This window comes from Bufo gargarizans, chromosome 10, assembly GCF_014858855.1.
Source record: "Bufo gargarizans isolate SCDJY-AF-19 chromosome 10, ASM1485885v1, whole genome shotgun sequence".
Lineage (NCBI taxonomy): Eukaryota > Metazoa > Chordata > Amphibia > Anura > Bufonidae > Bufo > Bufo gargarizans.
In genome coordinates, this window is record NC_058089.1 from 123063849 (window position 1) to 123087397 (window position 23549).

General features: G+C 46.1%; 1 protein-coding gene across 1 annotated transcript; it reads right to left on the reverse strand.

The window, feature by feature from the left end:
* Positions 1-10768: 10768 nt before the first annotated feature.
* On the reverse strand, positions 10769-19134 carry MC1R (melanocortin 1 receptor). Its single transcript, XM_044270654.1, has 2 exons — positions 18682-19134; positions 10769-12102 (listed from the first exon to the last, which is right to left on the reverse strand). The coding sequence occupies exon 2, from the start codon at positions 12087-12089 to the stop codon at positions 11133-11135; it is 957 nt and encodes a 318-aa protein (XP_044126589.1). The 5' UTR covers positions 12090-12102; positions 18682-19134; the 3' UTR covers positions 10769-11132.
* Between the last annotated feature and the right edge of the window lie 4415 nt (positions 19135-23549).

A 23549-nucleotide genomic window follows, 5' to 3' on the forward strand; every position in this document is an offset into this window, starting at 1 on the left:
ATACAGTAACATTCCTGTAATCTGGGATTGATAACAAACTGATCTAACAGGTGCCAGATTATCAAATATTCTGGATTATTGGATAGCCATTGAAAAGAAGAGACCAAAATCAAGTGCTAACATCCACTACTATATCTATGTATATGCAGCAAAATTCCAGAATTCCAGCATCCAATAACTAAAAATATATATATACAGATGTACTAGCAGATGACCCGGCTTCACACAGGTACAGTATACTTCGACTATTTCATTTATTTAATGTTTGTGTGTGTCGTTCAAAGATATCGACAATGTCCCCCATAACAGTGACCTCCACAGCAGCCTGCCCCTTAACTTTGACCTCCACAGCAGCCCACCCCCTTAACTTTGACCTCCACAGCAGCCTGCCCCCTTAACTTTGACCTCCACAGCAGCCCACCCCCTTAACTTTGACCTCCACAGCAGCCCACCCCCTTAACTTTGACCTCCACAGGAACCCGCCCCTCTAACAGTGACCTCACCAGTGCCCCACCCCATTAACTGTGACCTTCTCAGCCCCCCACCCCCAGTACAGTGTTCCCACAGTGGCTCATCCCCTTAACATTGACCTCCACAGCAGCCCACCGCCTTAATTTTGACCTTCACAGCAGTCCACCCCTTAACAGTGACCTTCACAGAGGCTCTCCCCCCAATAATGGACATCCACAGCACCTTGTCCCCTTAACAATGACCTCCACAGCACCTTGTCCCCTTAACAATGACCTCCACAGTGGCCTGCCCATTAAAAGTGACCTCCACAGTGGCCCGCCCCCTTAACAGTCACTCCACAATGCCCCGCCCCTTTAAAGTAACCTCTACTGTATCCCACCCCTTAACAGTGACCTGCACAGTGGTCCGCCCCCTTAACAGTGACCCCCTACAACACTCGTCCCCTTAACAGTGTTCTCCACAGAATTCCGCCCCTTAACAGTGACCCCCACAGCACTCGCCCCCTTAACAGTGTTCTCCACAAATTCCGCCCCCTTAACATTGACCTGCACAGGGCTGCTGTACTTTAGGAGTGACCCCCCCCCACTGCGCGACACCCCCTTAACCACCTCCGGACCGCCTAACGCAGATGTGCGGTCCGGAGGTGGCAGCGCTGCGCAGAGTCACGCATATACGCGTCATCTCGCGAGACGCGAGATGACGCGAGTATGCGCCCGCGCATGCGCAGTTCGCGCCGGCATTTCGTTCAGGACCATTTCGTCAGCAACCTGCCAGCCAATGATCGTGGCTGGCAGGTTGCTGATTTTTAAAAAATCCAATCAAAGTGCCAGATAGCAGATCATATTTGTAAATATGATCTGTTATATGGCTGCCTGCTCCTCTGCTGGTTCTTTTCGTCGGTTGGATCCAGCAGAGGAGCAGGCTTCACAGTGAGTACACCAAACATCACACTTAGCCCCAGATCACCCCCCTGAACCCCAATTAACCCTTTGATCACCCCTTTGATCGCCCCTGTCAATCACAAGTGAAAAGAAAAAAGTGATCAGTGCAAACTGTCACTTTTTTTTTTCACTGTTATTGACCGTTAGGTTTTAGGTATAGTTTAGGCCCCTTGGTTAGGTAGTTTAGGGATCAGTTAGCGTCCAGCCCACCGCACCGCAGTCCGTTATTCGCTGATTAGCGTATCGCTAATCAGCATTTGTACTTTTATAGTATCTGGAAGTGATCAAAACTGATCACGGTCAGATCTATAATAGTACTAGTGTCACTTTAGTTCGCCCTCCACCCAAAACGCAGTGTTTGCCCGATCAGGCCTGATCGCTCGCCCACACCCGCCCCACCGCAGTGACAAAAAAAAAATTTTTTTTTTTATCGCTGCACATTCTATTTACACGCACTGCGGCGATAAAAAAATCTGTTTTGATATTTTTTATCAACCGCAGCGGCCTCCGGTACTTCGCTAGGCTCCCCTTTGTAAGACAGGCTTGCTTTTTTTTTTTTTTAGTTGCCCACATGTCTAACAGCGGGTATTCCTCTGAAGAGGCCTACAGGCTTCTGGCCCAGTCGGATGAGGAGTGGGAACCCTCATCTGATGAATCCAGCGGGTCAGAATACGAACCTGTAGAAAGCAGTGGCTCTCTGACCCAAAGTTCGGACGAGGAGGCTGAGGTCCCTGATAGAACCAGGCGTACCCGGCCCCGTGTCGCTAGACCGCAGGTTGCGCAGGATCCGCTTCAAGAGCAGCAGAGTGGGGCTGGTGCTGTCGGATTACGTGGTGAGGCATACACCAGCAGCCCAGCCCTTCCTGGACCTAGTACCAGCACTGCCGTAGAACATGGTGAAGTAGCGAGCACCAGAAGGGCAGTTGAAGCTGGTACGGTGGCACGTGCAGTAGTGACCCCGTCGCAGCCACCGCAAAGACGTGCCCGTAGAGCCCCTAGAATCCCAGAGGTGCTGGCAAACCCTGATTGGCAGTCCCCAACTTCAGCCGCACCTGTAGTTTTCCCTTTCACCGCCCAGTCTGGAGTTCGGGTTGAGACAGCTCAGATCGGTTCGGCCCTGGGATTTTTTTAGCTGTTCTTGACTGCGGAGCTTTTAGACTTAGTTGTGGCAGAAACAAACCGGTATGCCACACAATTTATAACCGCTAACCCGGGAAGCTATTATGCCCAGCCTTTCCGGTGGAAACCAGTCCAAGTTTCCGAAATTAAAACTTTTCTGGGCCTCCTCCTCAACATGGGCCTGACAAAAAAGCATGAATTGCGGTCATATTGGTCCACGAACCCGATTCATCACATGCCCATGTTCTCTGCTGCTATGTCCAGGGCACGTTTTGAGGCCATCCTGCGGTTCCTGCACTTTAGTGATAACACCGCCTCCCGTCCCAGGGGCCACCCTGCTTTTGACCGGCTCCACAAAATTCGGCCCCTCATAGACCATTTCAACCAGAAATTTGCAGATATTTATACCCCAGAGCAAAACATCTGCATAGACGAGTCCCTAATACATTTTACCGGGCGCCTTGGCTTCAAACAATACATCCCAAGCAAGCGCGCCCGGTATGGGGTCAAATTGTATAAGCTCTGTGAAAGGGCCACAGGCTATACCCACAAATATCGGATCTATGAGGGAAAAGATCAGACCCTGGAGCCGGTCGGTTGCCCTGACTACCTGGGGAGCAGTGGGAAGACAGTTTGGGACTTGGTGTCACCCTTATTCGGCAAGGGGTACCATCTTTATGTGGACAATTTTTACACAAGTGTGGCCCTCTTTAGGCATTTGTTTCTAGAACGGATTGGCGCCTGTGGTACCGCGCGAACTAGTCGCGCGGGCTTCCCCCAACGGCTCGTTAGCACCCGTCTTGCAAGGGGGCAGAGGGCCGCACTGTGTAACGAAGAACTGCTCGCGGTGAAATGGAGAGACAAGCGTGACGTTTACATGCTCTCCTCCATTCACGCAGACACGACAATCCAAATTGAGCGAGCAACCCGTGTCATTGAAAAGCCCCTCTCAGTCCACGACTATAACCTCCACATGGGAGGGGTCGACTTCAATGACCAGATGTTGTCTCCGTATTTAGTTTCCCGCAGAACCAGACGCTGGTATAAGAAGGTGTCTGTATATTTAATTCAATTGGCTCTGTACAATAGTTTTGTTCTCTACAGTAAGGCTGGGAGAACTGGATCCTTCCTCAAATTTCAGGAAGAGATCATCGAGAACCTCCTGTACCCAGGAGGTTCCGTGGCCCCATCCACCAGTGTAGTTAGCCGTCTACACGAGCGACATTTCCCCAATGTCGTTCCTGGTACCTCAACCCAACCGTCACCCCGAAAATGATGTCGTGTCTGTAGCAGGAGTGGAATAAGGCGTGACACCCGCTATTTCTGTCCTGACTGTCCTGACCACCCTGCCCTATGCTTTGGAGAGTGTTTCCGGAAGTACCACTCACAGGTACACTATTAGCATAGGGATCATCTCACCAGGATAGGCACACAGGGCTATTAGGGCCCATTCACTCACTGCTGCTGCAAACGTCTCCTTTCACATGGGACAAAGTGCATAACGCACTTCGCCACATCTTTGGGCGATTTGCGCTTTGCACATTGACCCATGGGGAAGGAGAGGTTTGTTCTATAAAGGTAAAAAAAAAAAAAAAAAAACACACCAGTAAGCAAACACGTTAATGTTCAGTTCAAAAAGTTCAAGTTACATGTTCTGTTGCAAAGTTAATAAAATTATTGCGTTGCGGCCTGTTTTTTTCTTTTTTTTTTTTTTGTTTTTTTACCTTCCAGGTGGACCAACCGATCGACCAGCTGCAGCAATGATGTGCATTCTGACAGAAGCATTGCGCTGCTGTCAGATTACACGCAAGTCGCTGTATGCGGCGCTGCAAGACGGGATTTTCTCCTCTGCAGTGACAGATACGTTTGCCGAGGCATACGAGCTGAGGAGGAGGCGGCGTTCCTATGCTTTGGCAAACACTTTGTATATAAAAAATAAATAAAATAAATCCCGGCAATGATTTATTCATCCACATCGATTGATGCGAATGGAGAAATCTGGTTTGCCAGGGCATACGAGCTAAGTGGGTATGGATGTAGGGCGGAGCTCCTATGTCCTGGCAGACGCCTTTCCCCTCCATTTTTTTTTTTTGGCAGAGATTTTTTCATCCACATTGATCGATGCGAATGAAGAAATCTGTGCCGTTCATTTTTTTCTTTCAGCCCAGAGGCTGAACGGAAAAAAAAATCTCATTACCTGTATGCTCAATATAAGGAGAATAGCAGAAACTCCTAATGCTGGCCATACATGTAATGATTGCGGAGACCCTCAAATGCCAGGGCAGTACAAACACCCCACAATTGACCCCATTTTGGAAAGAAGACACCCCAAGGTATTCCGTGAGGGGCATATTGAGTCCATGAAAGATTGAAATTTTTGTCCTAAGTTAGCGGAAAGTGAGACTTTGTGAGAAAAAAAAAAAAAATAATCAATTTCCGCTAACTTTTGCGAAATTTTTTTTTTTTCTATGAACTTGCCAGGCCCCTCATTGGATACCTTGGGGTGTCTTCTTTCCAAAGTGGGGTCACATGTGGGGTATTTATACTGCCCTGGCTATTTAGGGGCCCTAAAGCGTGAGAAGAAGTCTGGGATCCAAATGTCTAAAAATGCCCTCCTAAAAGGAATTTGGGCACCTTTGCGCATCTAGGCTGCAAAAAAGTGTGACACATCTGGTATCGCCGTACTCAGGAGAAGTTGGGGAATGTGTTTTGGGGTGTCATTTTACATATACCCATGCTGGGTGAGAGAAATATCTTGGTCAAATGCCAACTTTGTATAAAAAAATGGGAAAAGTTGTCTTTTGCCAAGATATTTCTCTCACCCAGCATGGGTATATGTAAAATAGCACCCCAAAACACATTGCCCAACTTCTCCTGAGTACGGCGATACCAGATGTGTCACACTTTTTTGCAGCCAAGGTGGGCAAAGGGGCACATATTCCAAAGTGCACCTTTCAGATTTTGCAGGCCATTTTTTTACACATTTTGATTGCAAAGTACTTCTCACACATATGGGCCCCTAAATTGCCAGGGCAGTATAACTACCCCACAAGTGACCCCATTTTGGAAAGAAGACACCCCAAGGTATTCCGTGAGGGGCATGGCGAGTTCCTAGAATTTTTTATTTTTTGTCGCAAGTTAGTGGAATATGAGACTTTGTAAGGAAAAAAGAGAAAAAAAAGAAAATCATCATTTTCCGCTAACTTGTGACAAAAAAAAAAAAATTCTAGGAACTCGCCATGCCCCTCACGGAATACCTTGGGGTGTCTTCTTTCCAAAATGGGGTCACTTGTGGCGTAGTTATACTGCCCTGGCAATTTAGGGGCCCAAATGTGTGAGAAGTAGTTTGCAATCAAAATCTGTAAAAAATGACCTGTGAAATCCAAAAGGTGCACTTTGGAATATGTGCCCCTTTGCCCACCTTGGCTGCAAAAAAGTGTCACACATCTGGTATCGCCGTACTCAGGAGAAGTTGGGGAATGTGTTTTGGGGTGTCATTTTACATATACCCATGCTGGGTGAGAAAAATATCTTGGTCAAATGCCAACTTTGTATAAAAAAATGGGAAAAGTTGTCTTTTGCCAAGATATTTCTCTCACCCAGCATGGGTATATGTAAAATGACACCCCAAAACACATTCCCCAACTTCTCCTGAGTACGGCGATACCAGATGTGTCACACTTTTTTGCAGCCAAGGTGGGCAAAGGGGCACATATTCCAAAGTGCACCTTTTGGATTTCACCGGTCATTTTTTACACATTTTGATTGCAAAGTTCTTCTCACACATTTGGGCCCCTAAATTGCCAGGGCAGTATAACTACCCCACAAGTGACCCCATTTTGGAAATAAGACACCCCAAGGTATTCTGTGAGGGGCATGGCGAGTTCCTAGAATTTTTTATTTTTTGTCGCAAGTTAGTGGAATATGAGACTTTGTAAGAAAAAAAATAAAAATAAAAATCATTTTCCGCTAACTTGTGACAAAAAATAAAAAGTTCTATGAACTCACTATGCCCATCAGCGAATACCTCAGGGTGTCTACTTTCTGAAATGGGGTCATTTGTGGGGTGTTTCTACTGTTTGGGCATTGTAGAACCTCAGGAAACATGACAGGTGCTCAGAAAGTCAGAGCTGCTTCAAAAAGCGGAAATTCACATTTTTGTACCATAGTTTGTAAATGCTATAACTTTTACCCAAACCATTTTTTTTTTTGCCCAAACATTTTTTTTTTTATCAAAGACATGTAGAACAATAAATTTGGCGAAAAATTTATATATGGATGTTGTTTTTTTTGCAAAATTTTACAGCTGAAAGTGAAAAATGTCATTTTTTTGCAAAAAAATCGTTACATTTTGATTAATAACAAAAAAAGTAAAAATGTCAGCAGCAATAAAATACCACCAAATGAAAGCTCCATTAGTGAGAAGAAAAGGAGGTCAAATTCATTTGGGTGGTAAGTTGCATGACCGAGCGATAAACGGTGAAAGGAGTGTAGTGCCGAAGTGTAAAAAGTGCTCTGGTCATGAAGGGGGTTTCACCTAGCGGGGCTGAAGTGGTTAATATAAGACCTCCACAGCACCACACCCCTAACAGTGACCTCTAACAGTGAAGATAAATGGCTGATGTAACCGTGTATGTCCAGACTGAAGGATCTGCGAGACTCTATTGGATATTAAGGGTCATGTGACTTTGTGAATGGCAATAAGGCTACATTCACACAGCCGTATGCGTTTTGTGGTCCGCAAATTGCGGATCCGCAAAACACGGATACCGGCCCTGTGAATGTAGCCGGCCCCATGATAGAAATGCCTATTCCTGTCCGCTACTGTGGACAAGGATAGGACATGCTCTATCTTTTTTGCGGGGCCGCAGAATGGATCTACGGATTGAAATGAATGGGTCCGCACCCGTTCCTCAAAATTGCAAAACGGATGCGGAGCAAAAAATACGGTCGTGTGAATGTAGCCTTAGAATGTGAGTGAAGCTGCAAGCTGCTATTGGCTAATACATTTTTTGAGAACATCTCAAGAATGGTGCGTCCTATGAAAAACCTTCCCGGACGCCTGATGTACCTACGGTATGTGCCGAATTTGATGCAGAACGGTCTAATTGTTTGGCCGTAAAGAACAGACAGAAATCTATTTTTATATATATATATATATGTACGGCTGGTATAAGTTATACATCTTCTTGTATATAGTGATATGGAGCATGCTGGTATAACATGGGCATCTAGTATGTAGTACTAATGTGCGCCACTGTCCCCGGTACGATGTCCTCCTTTTTGGGGCTCTGCAAGTGGCCACCCTAGACATTCCTGTGACTGCTATAATATTCGCGCCCCCTCATGTCCTGCCAGGTGGACCAGATCCTAATTGCACGCGTTGCTGCCTCCAGCAGATGGATGACGGGTGACATATGGGGCAGGGTCTGGACATTACACTCTCTAGCACATCTTCCTAATGGAATTTTATTTTATTAGTCTCGCTCTGGTTTAAAGACACACATTTCCCCGTCCAGACACATCTGCCGGCCACAGTGCGACCACTTTTACCATTTTGCTCCCCTGCGACCCTTCAAAGCAGCCTCTTGCCCATCAGTAGAAGGAAATCAGATTCTCCGCTGCAGTCGATTCCACAGGACACAGGCGGTGGATGCATAAAGAACACTCCATCCTGTGTTAGAGCGCTCTCATATCATAGGCAGGGGTCTCTTTCCGGCACAACGCAGAGTTCAGCTACATGATACCACCGTATGTATTTTGCGGTCCACAAAAAATACAGATGACATCCATGTTTACATCTGTTTTTTCCCCCGGATACATTGTAACAATGCCTATGCTTGTTTACAAAACAGACAAGCATAGGACGTGCTCAATACAATATTTTTTGCAGGGCTACGGAATGGACATACGGATGCGGACGGCACACTGTGTGCTGTCCGCATTTTTGCGGACCCATTAAAATGAATGGGCCCACATCCTATCCGACACGGAAACAAAATACATTCGCGTGCATGGTGTCGCACACATTTGGCAAAAAAAAAACAACTGTGCTTCTGTGTCTGAAGAGGTGAAATATAAAATGCAATCCATACAAACTTAAGAGGTGCACATCGCCTAATAATTTTGCGCACGGATTTATAATGGACTCCAGGAGAGAGCTGGTGTATAAGTTCATGTATAATCTATGCGTAGAGTATAATAAATGTGCCTCGCCGCCTCCCCCGCTCCGTCCTCTTGGGGCAAGCAGGAGCAAAACCCAGAAAATTGTGAAATATTGCTCAAGCGGGGCACGAGCCAAATTTTGTGACTTTTTGAAGCCAGTTGTCTGGGTAAGGCCCCATTCACACAACCGTATTTTTGCTCTGCATCCGATCCGGATTTGGATGTGGACCCATTCACTTTAATGGAGCAGCAAAAATCTGGACAGCACACCATGTACTCTCCACATCCGAATGTCCATTACGCAGTCCCGCAAAAAAGATAGAACATGTCCTATTCTTGTCCGTTTTCCGGACGGGTCCGCAAAAAAAAAAAACAAAGATGCTACACAGACGTCACACGGATGTCATCCATATTTTTGGTGACCGCAAAATACACACGGTCATGTGAATGCACCCTAAGGGCTCATGCACAGGAACAGATTTTTTTTGTCCGCATCTTATCCGCATTTTTTGTGGGTGGGATGCGGACCTATTCACTTCAATGGGGCCGCAAAAAATGTGGACTGCACACTGTGTCCGTATGTCCGTACGGACAAGGATAGGACTGTTTTATTATGACCCGGACGTTGTGTTTCTCAAAATGAGCAATGCACGCGGCCGGTATCCGTGTTTTGTGGACCGCAATACAGACGACGGTCGTGTGTATGAGCCCTTAAAAGGGGTTGATAAATTTCCCCCAAAGCATTTTGGTTTGGCGTTTCACAGCACGCGTGCCCTGGTTGGTTACGGTATTTTTTTCCCCGCAGGCTTCTCCATAGGACATGAAAGTCGGCAGAAAACACCCGAAAATCATGATGTTTTAGAGTTTAAAAAACTCTTATTTTTGCTGTGGTATAAACAACAGACGGCCATCGGCGCAGAAAAATAATGACTCATCTCTGTTAACTTGGCGCGGGCATGTAGGCAGAATGACTATGGCATGTGCTGCCCTCTTCTGGGTCACACTAATTGTACTGTTCCTCTTACAGATGCCGGCTATCCTGCTCCAGCCGATACCAAGGCCGTCAGGTCATCCTCTGTAGGTAGGATCTTTATGGTACTTTAGACTGGGGCTACACCTCGGTCTTGGCCGTGGCACCAGCCGTGAGACCAAGGATCTCTGTGTAGCACTAGGAACAGTAAGATAAAGACTGCTGGGACGCAGTCAGAGGCAAATAGAATAAACTTTGTTGGCAACGCGTTTCGGGATTGAACTAATTCTTTCCTCAGGCCACATACGCCATACTCCTCCTAGTGAAGTTCCGGCCGTGGCCACCGGCAGTACGGCACGCAGCCACGGGCTTGTTTCCACTACCTAGTGCTACGGTCGTGGCAAATTGTCATGCTACGACCCCAGCCAATGCACCGCTACGCAGCGATTCCTGGTCACGATATCTGAGTTTTATTTGGGCATCGAATAAGTAAAAGGGACTTTGGACACCCTAACACTATTAAAGGGAGTCTGTCACCACATTTTGACATGATAGACCGCTTACATAGCGCTGTAGCATCACTCTAGATGATTCAAATGGTACCTTCGTTGTGTTCTTGTGAAGTTCACCCGAGGCAAAAACGGACTTTTATTCCTATGTAAATGCAAGTGCCCGGGGGCGGCGTTCACTTCGTTGGAGCCCAGGCTGCTCATATCCCCGCTCCAGCCTCTGCCCGCCCTTCTCTTCCCTTGCGTCCTCCTTCTCTCCCAGCGAGATCCCGCGCCTGCGCTCTCCCTCGTTGGGCCGGGGCATGCGCACTGCGATGCCCATTGTGGGCACGGCATCACTGTCATAGAGCGACCTGCAACAATTTTCTGTGGGATAAAATCTCTATAGGTCAGCGTCTATCCGGCATGTCGGAACTCATGAGAAATGCGATCTCCACACGGAGTGACACAATGTCGGATCACAGGATCCAGGTTTCAGATAGTTAATAACTGCAAAATACACTTTTGTGACGGCTTTTATTACAATATTACGGTAAGTGACGGCTCCCAGTCTATTACATGACATTAGATATTATGTGACTGTCGCGCTTTCATTCCAGTGATTCAGATGGTCCCTCCCAACCCTAAAATATGATCAACGGGACACCCGTAGCCACGGACAGGTCAGTGAGTTTATTTCCTATGTACAGGCGACTCTTCTCCCTCATACTGGCATCTGCTGGAGTCAAAAAGGGGTTCCTTCTAGGCAGATGATGGAGCAGAATGCAGGGCCAACCATGATCCTCAGAAGTAACTTTATCTCTGTCCATAGTTGAATTGATACCCAGTGATAATGGTTATTTACCCGCTGTCTCTCTGTGGCATCCTTTTTTGTGTACCTCGGAAAAGTCAATAGTACATTTTTGGGGGAAGGAGAGGTGAAGAAGTTCAGATGTCCCCTCCATCCCCCTTGTACCGTCATTGGGAACAACACAGCACAATGTCCTTCAGGGTTTTTCTCAGCTCCCGGCTTCGAAACGCGTAGATGATAGGGTCAATAATGGAGTTAAAAATCATAAGGACGAAGGTAATGTTGAAGTACTTGAAGTATTCACGGCAGATGGGGTGCTTAGGACAGGACACAATTAGGGTGAGGTGGAGGAAAAAGGGTCCCCAGCACAGAAAGAAGATGCCAAGCAGCAAAGTCAGGGTGATAGCTCCTCGGAGTTTGGCGACGGCTTGATGCGGAGAGAATCCTCTTCGCACTCCTTTTTGCTGGGCCATAATGATATGGGAATGTTTTCTTGCTAGAACGAACATGTGGATGTAGAGACCCAGCATTAAGAGGAGCATGGAGATAAAGAACGCAATAAGACACAAGATGACAATGTGGCTGTCCGAAAACACTATGAACGTAATGCTGCAAGCCATGCTGGCCACCCAGATCCCAGTGATGGCGCTGACCACCCTACATTGGGTTATAATGCTATGGTATCTCAAAGCGTAGAAGATTGTGACGTAGCGGTCCACCGCGATAGCCCCCAGGAACGAGAGCGACGTCACCAAGGAGCAGAGAATCATTGTGTCGACAACGTTATCCATCATTTTGACCATGGGTTCATTATACTCGATGACGGCATGGCGGAGAAGGATCAGGATGAGAGTTTCTATAAGGTTGCTGATACTGACTAACATGTCGGACGCAGCCAGGCAGCAGATAAAATAGTACATAGGAGAATGGAGGTTGTGGTTTTTTGCAATAGCCACGACTACCAAGATGTTCTCCAGAAGGCTGAGCAGGCACAGGAACAAGAAGACCCCCTTATGGACCTCTATATGAATGATGGTGGTCTCATTAGGCTTCACCTCTAAGGCACTCTGCAGGGTGAAGTTGGTGATATTGACGTCTGACTGTAGACTGGCGAAGGAGGTCATACTGAGCCGCAGTCTGGAGAAGAAAAGAACAGAGAGTAAGACACTTATGAATGAGACCCTACAGGACAATACTTGATGGACATTGTCATACATCTACCCCACGACCTCATGAAGATCAGATTTTTCCATCATCAACATCTATGATAGGTGATAAATGTATGATCACTGGGAGTCTAACTGTAGGGTCCGCAACAATCTCGAGGGTCCCCTATTCCCTCTTCTGATGTAGTAGATGTATCCAGGTGAAGGAATGCCAGAGTGGTGTAGGGTGGCCTAAATGTGCCTTAATGTTGGTGCACGTGTCACGGTGCTCCTACCTGGATATGCTGGACCCTAAGCGTTGGCTCTGCGGCAATGAAAAAGGGGTTTGTTGATGAAGGGGATAATTAAATAAATTGAGTCCAGACCTTGTGATGAAGTTGGAAACAGCTTTAGGGTCCATTCACGACCCATTCATTTCTATGGGGGCCGCAATTCCGATCCCAAAAAAAATAGAACATGTCCTATTCTTGTCCGCAATTGCAAGATTAGGAATTTTCTATTAAGTGCTGGCGATGTGCGGTCTGCAGAATGCGGACGCACATTGCCGGTGTCTGCGTTTTGCGGATCCACGTATCCGCAAAACACACACAGACGTGTGAATGGACCCTTACTCTGCATAACTGCAGGCTTTGGCATTAACTGCGGCAGGCAAACTCCTCCCTGCTATGTCTTTTGCTCTCTGGCTCTGCTGTGCTGACAGGATAGCTGTATAATTTAGTTTTTTTTCTGGGTGCTGCAACTTCTCTCTTGTAGTCTGACTCTGAAGTTATACCAGGGAACTTTCTTCTTGGCTTCTGAGGCTTCAAGCTTCTTCCTCCATATGCAGCTGAGCTGAAGGTGCTCCAGCTGGCAACAGGGACGTGCACCTGCTTCCTAGACTGACTAGAACTGGTCTCTACCCTATCTGCAGCAGGTGGGAAACGCCCACCACACCACAGAGAGGGGGGGGGGGTTAGAATGGAAGGAAAGCTCCATTCTCTGTACCTGTAGCTCTGCCATTTATGCTGCCACCTACTGGTGAACCAGGCATATTACACGTGAACATAAACAGTTGCAAAATAGGAAATGCACAGTGGCAATGCCACTCTCGGGCGTTACACATGGCACATTTGGTATTGGTTAAAAGTCCTGTGTGTGGTGCCCATAACACGTTATTAGTACAGAGAACCCAATACTGCACCATGTATAGATTGTGGCAGCAATGATCTACCTCCTGAATTATTTCCCAGAGATGCATTTACAGTGGAGACAGTCAGCAGGCTGGTTATCAGACTCACCCATAAGAACTCTGCTGAGCTCCTATATTGTAGTGGGTGAGTTTTTTTAAAATTAATTTGAATTCTGTACAATTTGCTGTATAAGGCTCCATTCACACGTCCGCAACGTGTTTTGCGGATTCACTGAGCCGCGGATCCGCAAAACACGGAAAGGGGCAATGTGCGTTTTGTGGACCGCACATTGCCGGCACTAATAGAATATGCCTGTTCTTGTCCGCAATTGCGGACAAGAATAGGACATGTTCTATTTTTTGGCGGAACGGAAGTGCGGATTCGCAATTCCGTGTCCGGGCAGCGCATCATGCTGCCCCATAGGAACGAATGGGTCCGCAATTCCGTTCCGCAAAATGCAGAATGAAATTGCGGACGTGTGAATGGAGCCTAAGGGCTGTACAGACTGAGCAGGAGTAAGACGTAGACGTTAGAATCTCAGCCTGATAATAATGAACGTTAAAACACCAATGACTAAAAATAAAACTGGGGCATAAAACTCACAAGTGATGCCAAAAAAAAGGGCTGTGGGTGCAAACAGGGGTGAGCGGTGTGTCAACAAATATCACCCTCAGTCCAATTGCCCCCCACCAAAAGGTTTGTTTGGGGTAATAATCACACAGCCAGGTCGGATCCACAGAAATGGGAACCACGGCTGCTGCTGAAGGCTCAACAATTAAAGCCAGCCATAGTGGAGCGTGTGCAGATGGGGTCCTGTTATAGCAGTCAGCCAGCGTCCTGACTACTATATACAATAGTGTCTGTACTATTGGGTGTCAGACACCCTAAGTACTAACTGATTGCCAGTGGATCAATCCCTACCGAACTTGCATCCACAGTGTCTGCTAAGCCTGTGGATGCCTAAGCTGCTCGACGCGTTTCTACAAAGGGGATAGTACCCCTGTGTCATCAGGAGCAGATAGATGGCTGCTATGAGCAGGTTCTGTCCGCCGCTGATGGTGTGCGGGCTGTGTCTCCAGCACTAGGATGGCCGTACTTTCCCAGAATGCAAATCACCATGGCAAGCTCCCTTGTAGACACTTGATCTACAGAATAATGAGTGCAGCTCTGAAGTGTAATACCGGATGTAATTCAGGATCAGTACAGGATAAGTAATGTATGTACACAGTGACTGCACCAGCAGAATAGTGAGTGCAGCTCTGAAGTATAATACAGGATGTAACTCAGGGTCAGTACAGGATAAGTAATGTATGTACACAGTGACTGCACCAGCAGAATAGTGAGTGCAGCTCTGGAGTATAATACAGGATGTAACTCAGGATCAGTACAGGATAAGTAATGTATGTACACAGTGACTGCACCAGCAGAATAGTGAGTGCAGCTCTGGAGTATAATACAGGATGTAACTCAGGATCAGTACAGGATAAGTAATGTATGTACACAGTGACTGCACCAGCAGAATAGTGAGTGCAGCTCTGGAGTATAATACAGGATGTAACTCAGGATCAGTACAGGATAAGTAATGTATGTACACAGTGACTGCACCAGCAGAATAGTGAGTGCAGCTCTGGAGTATAATACAGGATGTAACTCAGGATCAGTACAGGATAAGTAATGTATGTACACAGTGACTGCACCAGCAGAATAGTGAGTGCAGCTCTGGAGTATAATACAGGATGTAACTGAGGATCAGTACAGGATAAGTAATGTATGTACACAGTGACTGCACCAGCAGAATAGTGAGTGCAGCTCTGGAGTATAATACAGGATGTAACTCAGGGTCAGTACAGGATAAGTAATGTATGTACACAGTGACTGCACCAGCAGAATAGTGAGTGCAGCTCTGGAGTATAATACAGGATGTAACTCAGGATCAGTACAGGATAAGTAATGTAAGAACACAGTGACTGCACCAGCAGAATAGTGAGTGCAGCTCTGGAGTATAATACAGGATGTAACTCAGGATCAGTACAGGATAAGTAATGTATGTACACAGTGACTGCACCAGCAGAATAGTGAGTGCAGCTCTGGAGTATAATACAGGATGTAACTCAGGATCAGTACAGGATAAGTAATGTATGTACACAGTGACTGCACCAGCAGAATAGTGAGTGCAGCTCTGGAGTATAATACAGGATGTAACTCAGGATCAGTACAGGGTAAGTAATGTATGTACACAGTGACTGCACCAGCAGAATAGTGAGTGCTGCTCTGGGGTATAATACAGGATGTAACTCAGGATCAGTACAGGGTAAGTAATGTATGTACACAGTGACTGCACCAGCAGAATAGTGAGTGCTGCTCTGGGGTATAATACAGGATGTAACGCAGGATCAGTACAGGATAAGTAATGTATGTACACAGTGACTGCACCAGCAGAATAGTGAGTGCAGCTCTGGAGTATAATACAGGATGTAACTCAGGATCAGTACAGGATAAGTAATGTATGTACACAGTGACTGCACCAGCAGAATAGTGAGTGCTGCTCTGGGGTATAATACAGGATGTAACTCAGGATCAGTACAGGATAAGTAATGTATGTACACAGTGACTTTACTAGCAGAATAGTGAGTGCTGCTCTGGAGTATAATACAGGATGTAACGCAGGATCAGTACAGGATAAGTAATGTATGTACACAGTGACTGTACCAGCAGAATAGTGAGTGCAGCTCTGGAGTATAATACAGGATGTAACTCAGGATCAGTACAGGATAAGTAATGTATGTACACAGTGACTGCACCAGCAGAATAGTGAGTGCTTCTCTGGAGTATAATGCAGGATGTAACTCAGGATCAGTACAGGATAAGTAATGTATGTACACAGTGACTGCACCAGCAGAATAGTGAGTGCAGCTCTGGAGTATAATACAGGATGTAACTCAGGATCAGTACAGGATAAAGTGACTGCACCAGCTAATAGATAATTATGCATAATAGGAAGAGGGGAGAAACCTCCCCTCCTTCTAATATGTGCATTCCAGCTATCGCGCTGTCCGGAATGCTAATTGTTGCAGGCGGGAGATCAAAGGTTTCTCCCGCCTGTCAGGTGGCGCGGCTACGAAGCGCACGTCCGGGGATGCACGGACTGGCGCAGTGACGTGTCCCCACAGTGTATATATATATATATACACATATATAAATATCCGGCGGCCCCTGCACTAGGGGAGAGTAACTGTGTAACGTGTGGTTTTAAGCGATAGTTCAGTAAGGCGCATGCAGCTAGCTTAGCGATTAGCATAAGGCAAAGTGAAAGTATTGTATTATTTATATAAAGGTATAAATAGGCGGAGTCATCGGTAGACGACTCCTCCTATTTATGAATATTAATTATTAATATTTGCATAAATATTGGTAATTAATATTCCCCCTTTTCAGTTATTTCATAGCTTGTCCCCTGCTGCCTTCCGCCTTCTCGTACTATGCAGGCTGCTCAGTATCCTTCAATCTGTCAGGTGACCTCTTTTTGATTTAAGCTTATTTTACTTGTTTGTAAAAATTTCAGCTTAGATGATGACCCTTCAAGGTGGACTTCAGGGGCGGACTGGGAACCTAAAGTGGCCCTGGAAAAAAATATTAAAAGTGGCCCCGTCTTGCAGTTGAGTCCAAATTGATGGAAGGCAGGGCCAGCAATACCATAGTGTGACACATTATACCACTCCGACAGAGTCAAATACCACAGTCCATCACAAAATACTGCCCCAGCAGACACAAAATGCATCCCCAAAAACTTCCACTGGGCATCGCCCCACCAGGAAATTTCCCTGTAAGGTCTATGGCCAGTCCGCCCCTAGTGGAGTTAGACATGCAGGAAGCGTTCTTTCCTGACAGTCGGCTGCTCGTTACATGGATCACCTCCACAATATGAGGACGAAGGGTCGTTATTGGGATCATTCATCCCCATACAGCTGCTCTGTTTCTGGGCAGCAGATCCCTGTTTAGACCTCACGATCTGCTACCCAGAAAGGACAATTTAGGTGCCTGCGAACTACAGGATCACCCGATGAACGAGCGAAGCGCTGATCGGCTGCAGATTGTCTGCACCGAGCGTTCCCAATAATCTGCTCGATTATCTGGGTGTCTAACACTCAGGAGGGCAGAGATAAGGGCTACAAAGCAAACCTTCAGACAGCTTGTCCGATGGCTTTCACTCTGAACGGGAATGAGCAGCCTGCAATGTATGAGAAGACTTGTTGTGAATTTTTAATCAAAGCCAATTGCAGAAATTATTTTATGATGCAATCGAATTAAACAAAACTGATGGAAAGGTAGGATTATGGGATACTGAGTGATTAGCCGACAGGTTAGCAGACTAGCCCCGTAGACATAATGAAGATGGTTACTAATTGGAGTTTAGTCAGATGATTGATTATAGCTACAGCTATGGCTGAGATCTGTTCTTTACCAGGTGGGAAGAATATCTGTGAAATAGCACACAAAACAATATGTTAAGCGATGGATAAGCCCCTCTTGGTATATGACCATCTGATCACATAGTTGTGGTGATCGGATCTCCATGAATCATCATGTACAATGGTCTGGATGATCTGTATCAATCACATGTATTACTCCCTTTATGGAAATTTTACCATAGATTTCCACCCTATTGAAATATCCCTGGGGAGATCTGGCTAAAATCTTTGGACAAACCACTTTTAACACCTCCGTACCATGAATATCTACAGGTCTTCTATGTAAATTCTACAACACTTCTGATCCAGATCTCCTCCATCTTGCAAATTTCCATAGTCTACAAACCGGTTGCATTGACACAAATAAAGCTTATGACACTAACTGTGCTCCAGCTTTTTTGTGTATGTTCAGGTTAGGTCGTGTCCGGACTCAGCTTGTACATAAATGAACATAGCTGATCCATATGGGCGGTTATATGGATGTGCATTCAACAAACATTACAGCACAAAGTCTATCATATGAGGGTTTGGTTATAAAATCTCCAACAGAATCCATTCCCAAAAATTGGAAATGTGTGCGTCCACTTTTATGGGAAGAGGGAATGGTAGTAGGGTATTGCATCCAACCCAATACTGACACAGTTCTGCGTAGAGTCCACATGGGGGAGATTTATCAAAACTGGTGCAAAGGTAAAAGAAGAGCACCGTCCGTAAAAACCAATCAGTTCGCTGCTCTCGCTTTCCAAGAGCTGGAGTCTGATTGGTTGCTTTAAGTGGCCACACTCCCTTCTAAAAGTTTTGATAAATCTTCCCATTTGTCTTCCAAAGTTAGTTTGATATTAGATGGCGCCCGTGTTGTATTAGATGGTCTCCAGCAATGACATATTATCTGTAGAGGACCTCATTACTTACCAGCCGTCCTATGTAGGTATTCGTATTGTCCAAATATCACCCCTGTTGATCAAAAACACCTCGGCAGTCAAACCAGTGTTGGCGTCTCCTTCCAATTGAGATCTCGCTCAAGGTTTGTGGGGATCAATTCTTTTAGTTCTCTCGGTTCCCCTTGAACATTTTGATGCCCTGTCAATAGCAACCGTTTTTATAGTTCTGCGTTGAGTGTAATCGCTTGTGCGCAGGGCAGATTCCCACTGTGCTTCTGACATACCAGTTTGATGTCCTTCTGCTTGGGTTGACTCACAGTAGATGAAGTCTCCAACCTTCTTCTGTTGACAGCAAGTCCAGATGGTGGAGAACACAAGCAGCGCCTTGAGATTTCTCCCAGCAGGACTCATTCATTTCACGTACCTTTTGGCTCCCTCTCTTCTTCCGCACCGTCTAACGCTGGGAAAGATCAGCTTCTTCAGATGAGACGAGGACAAAGCGCATCTTTCTCTCTTCATAGAGTTCTTAAAGGCTTCTTCTGAGCCCCTCCTATAATGCCAGGACAGACACACATGACTGGGGTGGCCAGAGGCAGTGGAAAGTTATGAAACCATGAAAACCATTCAACAAGCATCCACCACTCTTTAATTAAAGTAAATGGGTCATCAGCATGTATATGTATGAACTTATTCTGTAATTGGAAGTTATGCCTGACAAGTACGTCTCTGTCTTTACCCATCACAGCCATAAAATCTTCAGTTACCGACCCTTGTATGATATAATTACCCGGACTTTGCAGTTAACCACCATGTAGTTCAGTGTTTTCCCTGTAATATTTTTTTTTTTTTACCAATATGTCTTAAAATCCAATTATTGGAACACAAAGATCTTATGTGATTCTGGACTATATTGGCCTTAAAGTTCTGAAGTTTACAACCTTTTTTATTAAAATGCTTACAACATTGTAAGCCATGGTCCATGACGATAGATCTTCCACCATGTCAGCCATAATGGTTGTCGGAACTCTTGTGTCACACCTGTGACAGGTGTTAGACGGTCTGAAAGACTGACTGCACATGAGTGATCTGACAACCTCTTTTGGTTTCACTTTGTCTGTGTGTTGCTGGTATGTCCACACCTCCTGTTCAGGTGTGGATCATGTGACCTTTACCTCTCCCTATTTAGTCTGACTTTACCCATCACTCCTTGCTCTGGATAGCTTCATTTGGTTTTGGAAGAGCTGGAGTGTGGTTCTTGTTGAAGTCCTGTTCATCCATAATCCTAAGAAGTTAAGCGTTCCACTTGTTGTGTTTTGTATGTCCCCCCCGGTTGTTTACTAGGCCTCAGCGAGACGCTGGTTCCTTCACCAGGAAAGGAACGGGTTGTCTCTGCCCTGTCATTACCTTTAGAGCATCCAAGGGTTACCAGGGTTTTCTAGGTTCCTGTGTATGGGCATCTCTACCATCGAGAGTTTCCCATACAGATAGGAGTTAGGGCCAGGAGCAGGGTTTTATAGGTGGTGACCCTTTTTCATCCCTAGCGGTAAGGCCTAGTGTCTTTCCCCTTCCTTCTTGTTGTCTTTTGGTTTTCTCCCCTACTACATCCGTGACATCTTGGTAGCTGAAGGTGCTCAACTTGCCATTTGCATCTCATTACCTAAAAGAGTTGTGTCATCTGAAGCACTGGTGGCTTATTGCATAGGCCACCTCTGGGCAGAGACAGGGAAATTTCCCAATGGGCCGATGCCCAGAGGGCCACCTAAGCCCTTCTCTTGGCCAAAAGCCAGGTACATGAAGATCTGATGCTCTCGGCATTAATTAATGTAGGCAGTATTTTGTGTTGCACGGTGGTATATCAAATAATTAAATAATATAGAAGACGGGTCTAATATACAGAGAGGAACCAAGAAAACACTTTCTGGGTCAATATTGTCAACTTAATAATGCGAATCTTTATCTCAGATCAAAAAGAGGGACATTTAAGGAGCAAAGAGGGACAGAGGGACTGTCCCTCCGAAAGAGGTATGCGGGACCCCCGAAGTGAGCGGAGAGCAGCATGTGCGGCCACCTTCCACTCATTTCTATGGTAGTTCCTGAATAGAGCTGAGCGCTGACTCCGGCAGTCTCGTAGAAGCGAATGGAGCGGCGGCCGCACTTGCGCTGTGCACTTTCCATTCATTTCTATGGGACTTCCGAAAATAGCCTTGGCTTTTTTCAGAACTTTCATGGAAATTAATGGAAAGCACATCACGCGGTGCACTCCTCTTCACTTTTGGGGGGCGGTTTTGGTGATGTGGGTGTAAGAGGTGGGACCCGCACCTATCTAACTATCTGATCCTAGAGATATGCTATCAAAGTCCCAGATGATACAACCCCTTTAAAGGGGTTGTGCAGTGCAAAGATAATGATGACATCCTCAGAGACCGGTGGGGATCCGCTGCGCCCCCCACCCCTTTAAACAGCTGCTGATAAGTCACCAATATCTTTGCACTGCGCAACTCCCTTAAAGGGAATTTGTCTCGTTAAACTGAGTGTTAAGTGAGGCACAAGGCCTTGTAGGGCCAGCTCTGCTGAATGCTATCACACCTTTCACTTAGCGATTCCATTTCTTCATTTTGGAGAAAAAGTTTTTTTAAATCCGTATGCAGATGAGTAGATAAGTGCACTGAGGGCGGGCCCAAGCCTCTCTGTGCACCCAACTCCTCATTTATAGTAAGCATCATGGTGGGCCTAGAAAAACTACTTATTCTACCGTGGTGAACAATTGCCCATACGTTGTAGTACATAGTATTCACATAAAGGGGTATTCCAGTTAGAACACGTTATTCCCTCCATGCAAAGTGTATGGCAGTGCACACCGACTGTAGCTTTCTCCAACAGTCCCATAGAGCAGTGTTTCCCAACCAGTGTGCCTCCAGCTGTTGCAAAACTACAAGTCCCAGCATGCCCGCACAACCAAAGGCTGTCCGGGCATGCTGGGAGTTATAGTTTTGCAACAGCTGGAGGCACACTGGTTGGGAAACACTGCTGTAGAGATCAATGGTGTGGTGCATTCTTGAGCAGTGCTCCAGTTGCCCATTTTCACGATCAGTGAGGGTCCCAGCCATCAAACCCCCCACTGATCTAACAGTTATCCCCTATCCACTAGATTAGGGATAACCGGAATACCCCTTTAAATGTCCACACAAACCGACCAAAACAAGATCCACTTTTTGTTGGTGCCACAAGGTGCTGAGATTTTGGTAATGGCTGCAGGGAGTTGGGGGCAGGTGGTAGTCATATAATCGTCAGGAAAATGAGAGCCTAGCGATCCGCTTTATTCCTTGTTGACATTTCCGTGTCCATTTGACGTCTGTTGTAAATCAGCCCGTGTTTCCGTGAAGGATCCATATTTGTTCAGGGTGTCATCTGTATTCTACGGACACCGCTAGGCTGAATTAACTATCAACTGGTACGTGTGCGATCTTTGGAGAACACGGACAGCGCCTCCACCTCTGTGATTCACTGAAGTGTGAACAAGGCCTTAGGCTACATACACAGAACATGTCCTACCGTGTTCGTTTTCGCTGCCTGGCGGCCGCCATGCGGTTGTAGAGGACCGTTTTTTAATGGCCGTTTTTCAGAAAGGCGTCAGTGTAAAAACGGCCATGAAAGCCTGACAGTTTTTTTTCAATGTTGTGTAAATGTACAGGCCTTTAGTTATATTAGGCCCCTTTCACACGAGCGAGTTTTCCGCGCGGGTGCAATGCGTGACGTGAACGCATAGCATTCCATATGTGAGCTGAAGGCTATCCACAGGCTCTATATTTTTTGCTAGTCTGCAGTTCATCCATATCCGTCAGCCATTAATAGAATCAATAGGCCCCTAACAGAACACCAGGCTCTTGCTGTGTGCTCCGGTCCGGCGGGTGGTGGGTCGTACAACCCCCTACTGGTTATTGATGCAGCATCTGACGTCCGCCGCATTCTCTCCCACCCTCTGAACACAGGGCTTCACGTGTGTCTGAATGTATTAATATTACGGAACCAGAGCCGCTCAGTAGACTGCTGTGAGAATCGATGCCTGGTTATACGGCGAGACGGGAGCTGGTCAAGTATCTGTCGCTTCAGATACAACTGTACGAACTCAAGAAGGTAAAGTGTCTGATGCGGAGACTTCTGGACTCATTTCACCTAGGAACCAAAATGAAATAAAAGGTCCTTTCGATCCTCACATGCGCTATGATAAAGCTGGACGTACATAGAGACGTTTCACCGCTATGGTAGGGATCCTCTCCACCAGTGTCAGCCACTCAAGCCTTTAAACACAAAAAAGACCCCTATGGCCCACAATATCTTAAAGCAATATAATGGTTCCAATAGCCTTAAATATAATGCTTTAAAATATATTGTTAATGATCTAATTATCTGGCTCTCCCTGTGCTGCAAAGGAAGCTACAATCCTTCTCTATAAATCTAAATAGGTTCAATATCACGTAACGGTAATCAGAACGTTGCTCCAAATCCTCTGCAGACTGAAACAATAACATGCTCACTACCTGCAGCCGCCACTAGAGGGAGCTTACCGCAGACATTGGAGTGAATTACAAGAAAGTCTGCAGTAAACTCCCTCTAGTGGTGACTACAGGCAGCGAGCACGTCATATTGAAGATCTAGGTCTTTCAAGCTTTGTATCAGTAAATAAAATGAGGCTTGACAGCCACAAATATAGATTAAGAAATGAATCAGTATGGTGGAAATATGCTAGAGAATAATAGTAGAGCTTCTACTTAGAGGAGAAATGATTTCTCAGCTCTCTTACTTATTAGTGCAGCCTTTGTGCCATCTCTCCGGCCATAAAGGACAGTTCTGAAGTCCTTGCTCAGATGATTGTCCTGCGAGCGATGGGTCGGGGACCGC